General features: G+C 46.4%; 1 protein-coding gene across 1 annotated transcript in view; it reads right to left on the bottom strand.

Moving 5' to 3' along the window:
- The window catches only part of CASP7 (caspase 7), a 55831-nt gene that overhangs the window by 556 nt on the left and 52420 nt on the right, over positions 1 to 2855 (bottom strand). Inside the window, exon 2 of the mRNA XM_007941611.1 lies at positions 2537 to 2666. Within this exon, the coding sequence (XP_007939802.1) occupies positions 2537 to 2666 (130 nt within the window). The remainder of the gene's footprint in view (positions 1 to 2536; positions 2667 to 2855) is intronic.

The following is a 2855-nucleotide window of genomic DNA, read 5'->3' as shown; positions in this document are numbered from 1 at the left end:
TTTGAACCGCCAGCCTTCTGGTGAGCAGTCAAGTACTTTAGGCACTATGCTACCAGAGAGGGTTGTATAAAGATGTTCAACAAATGCTACCAGCATGGAATTCCACAACATACAACATCATAAGGGCCAGTGTGGTGGATACTGCAGGGAATGCTATGAATTTTGATGGAGGCACCCATGTGATACCTAAGAGCGTATGAGATAAATCCGCACATGGAGATTTCTCTAGGAAATAGCACAGAACCTAGTCCAGAACTCTGGAATTCCTCACCACCCTCTAGGAGGATGAATGCTACTTTCTAATCCAAGCATGGAGAAAGAAACTTGCAGGGGACCACTTGGAGAATTTAAACATACGTTCTGCTGTTGGGGAATATAGAAAATCAGAGCCTGGCCTTTGCTGAAGAAATCTAGAGGCAAGACATGGGCTAAGTGACCACACACTTTAGGGTTGGGGACCTGCTGCCCTGGCTGGCCAGCTCTGCCAAGACAAGGGATGTCAATGGCAGAGGATGCTTGTTCTCAGGCTGTCCTGGGTCCTGTCCAATAGGCAGGGCAAGGAGACCTCAACAGGAAGAGGTGGGACATACACCCCAGAGGATGCCCAGGAGCTGAGGAAGGAACCACAGTGCAACCCTAGAAGGAGATGCAAACCCTCAGGCCAAGGAACTGCAGGAGCCAGGGCCCAGGAACTCAGGAAAGCACCCAGCTTTAATCATGTGACTGCTCAAGGACCTACAGCTTGATTGGATTATTTTTTAAACAAATATATGGCTCCATTACACTATCCACCCCCCTTTTTGTGAGCAGTTACCAATCTATCAGTTGCCCTTGAGTAGATTCTGGCTCACGATGACCTGTGTGTGTCACAGGTGAACTGTGCCCCCTAGGGTTCCCAATGACTGATTTCTCACAAGTGGATCTTAGGCCTTTCCTCTGAGGCACCCTTGGGAGGATCACACCTCCAACGTTTTTCAGTGAACAGCTGGGTATGTTAATCATTTGCCTACCCAGGGACTCAGGAGCAGTGCTCGCTGCCTTGTTGTTGTTATGTGCTGTCAAGTCAGACTCGACTTACAGCGACCCCTCCTGGGGTTTCCGAGGCGGTATCACTATGGAAGTAGATTGCCCCATCTTCCTTCCGAGGAGTGGCTGGTGGGTTTGAACCGCCAGCCTTCTGGTTAGCAGTCAAGTGCCTTAGGCACTATGCTACCAAGCTTGTTGTTGTTGTTGTTGTTGTTATGTGCCGTCGAGTCAGCCCCGACTCATAGCGACCCCTCCTTGGGTTTCCGAGGCAGTATCACTACAGAAGTAGGATTGCCCAACCTTCCTTCCAAGGAGTGGCTGGTGGGTTTGAACCACCAGCCTTCTGGTTAGCAGTCAAGTGCTTTAGCCACTATGCTACCAGAGCTGCCCCTACCAAGCTTAGAAGATCCTTAAAATTCATGAAGTTATCAGTCTCACTGAATCCCATGTGAAGATCCTGCTAGAGCTACTTTTCCAAACACATTGACCCATTAACTTGTGTATCCAGCAAGCGCTTGACAAAACCACTATTACAGCTGGAAGAATTCAAAGTTGATGCCAGTTTTCACCCACAACAAAGGAAGGACTTTCACTGGATGCTTAGATAAACATGGTGTTTGGTAAATAATGAGCACACTTGCTGATGACTGGCATTTTCTGGTATCTGTTGACAAATTTCAGTATAAAGTGGTCAGGACTAGAGTCAGGAATCCTGGTCTAAGCCCGAAATCTTACTGAATCCTGAACTGACCTTGGGCACATCACTTTAAGCTCACTCAAATGAAATTTTTCCCCATCTGTAAAGTAAGGACCACGATAATACTTTTCTTAGCTATCTGCCATTATTGTAAGGATGATATGAGGTCAATGGCATGAACTGCACTCGGTGAGCTCCAAGTGCTACAGAAATGCTATTCTTGTAATAAACTATAGCAACAGTGATAAGTGAGAGAACTCAGCTTTCTTGGAAAGAAAAGTGAATACATCCCTGTGCCTAGCAAAACAATGCCCCTCAAAGACGCCCACACCTTAATCGGAGCCTGTGAATACGTTTCCTTGCACAGCAAAAGGACTTGGCAGATGTGATTAAGCTTCTGGACCTTGAGATGAGGAGATTATGCAAACTGGTCACAGGAGGCCTTAAAAGCAGAGAACCCCTTTCCTGGTTGTGGTTAAAGAGACAGATGCTATGATGGAAGAAAGGCCAGAGAAATGTGAGGCTGCTGCCTTTGAAGATGGAGTGAAAGGCCCACAGCCAACGAGGGTGCCTCTAGAAGCCAGACAAGGCAAGGAAATGGAGTCTGCCCTAGAGAAAGGAACATGGTCTAGCCAATGCCTTGACTTGAGTCTAGTGAGACTTGTGTCAGATTTCTGAACTAAAGAACTCTAAGATAGTAAATCTGTGTTGTTTCAAACCATGTCTGTAATTTACTGTAGCAGCAATGAGAAACTGGATTTTGATGTCGGATTGGAATGGTATGGTTGGCAGACAATGGATTTGACTGGATACCTGGGACTGTGGAGTAAGCGAAGAGAAAGTCGGCTTCAACTGGAATCTTGTATTTGGGATTAGCATCTGTGTCATTGACAGTCCCTGAGTCGGCCTGGATCCCATTATCCAACTCTGAGCCACGGCAAGCCTAAAATCAAAGCAGAGATCACCTATTGAGTTGGAACAGAAATGTGTGTATCATTCACTGCTGTGTTCTAGAACTGTACTTGGCATGTGTGAGGAGCTCAATAACGTGATGGATGAATGAATGCATGTTCTGTTGAGTCACTAAGCAAAGCAAATAAAGGAACTGCAGTGTTCTTCGAAGGAGATATAC

The sequence above is a fragment of the Orycteropus afer genome, unplaced genomic scaffold (genome assembly GCF_000298275.1).
Source record: "Orycteropus afer afer isolate SDZICR_OR568_19922 unplaced genomic scaffold, OryAfe1.0 scaffold00082, whole genome shotgun sequence".
Lineage (NCBI taxonomy): Eukaryota > Metazoa > Chordata > Mammalia > Tubulidentata > Orycteropodidae > Orycteropus > Orycteropus afer.
This window is presented reverse-complemented; position numbering and strand designations above follow the sequence as displayed.